At 35.9% G+C, this 565-nt stretch overlaps 1 protein-coding gene across 1 annotated transcript in view; it reads left to right on the top strand.

Moving 5' to 3' along the window:
• The window catches only part of LOC119585818, a 17,005-nt gene that overhangs the window by 9,179 nt on the left and 7,261 nt on the right, over nt 1-565 (top strand). The window contains 1 exon segment of the mRNA XM_037934544.1: nt 271-450. Coding sequence (XP_037790472.1) covers nt 271-450 — 180 coding nt within the window.

The raw sequence follows: 565 nt of genomic DNA, 5'->3' as shown, positions 1-565 counted from the left end.
AGAAATTATTTCGTATAGACATTGCAGTGGCACTAGTATTGAAAGCAGGTTCTGATATCATTTTTTATAATAGATATAGAACTTGTAAAATGCTGATCTGCCCTGTATATGAATTATATATAAATATTATAAGCCAGTTTCAGATTTTTTTCTTTCCAAATAACCAAAACCAAGATTATAGAAAGGGTATTTTTATTATTGGTATTCACCATCTTTAACAATTTTTCCTATGGTTAGTTAAGAAGCTTAGTAATGATTTCTGGCTCACAGGATACCTCTCCTGAGAAGCCCAAGAGAAAGAAGAAGCCTCAGACAAAGAGGGCACCCAAGAAGAACAAGAAGGTGGCTGCCAACAGTTCGCAGTCAACCAATGACTCCTCGTTCTCAGACACATTCACTTCCGGCAAAGGAAAGGCCGTGAAGAAGAAGAAGAAAGTGAACAACGTTTTTGTAAGTATTTTGTGCTTTGTCGTGGGTGAATTGTTAACATCTTGAGGCATATCTAAAATGCAGGCAATGAGGTATATTAGTTGAATATATACCACATATGTCTGTACACGGAATA

Source organism: Penaeus monodon, chromosome 20, assembly GCF_015228065.2.
Source record: "Penaeus monodon isolate SGIC_2016 chromosome 20, NSTDA_Pmon_1, whole genome shotgun sequence".
NCBI classification, from domain to species: domain Eukaryota; kingdom Metazoa; phylum Arthropoda; class Malacostraca; order Decapoda; family Penaeidae; genus Penaeus; species Penaeus monodon.
Note: the sequence above shows the minus strand (reverse complement) of the source record. Positions and strands in the feature narration are given on the sequence as shown.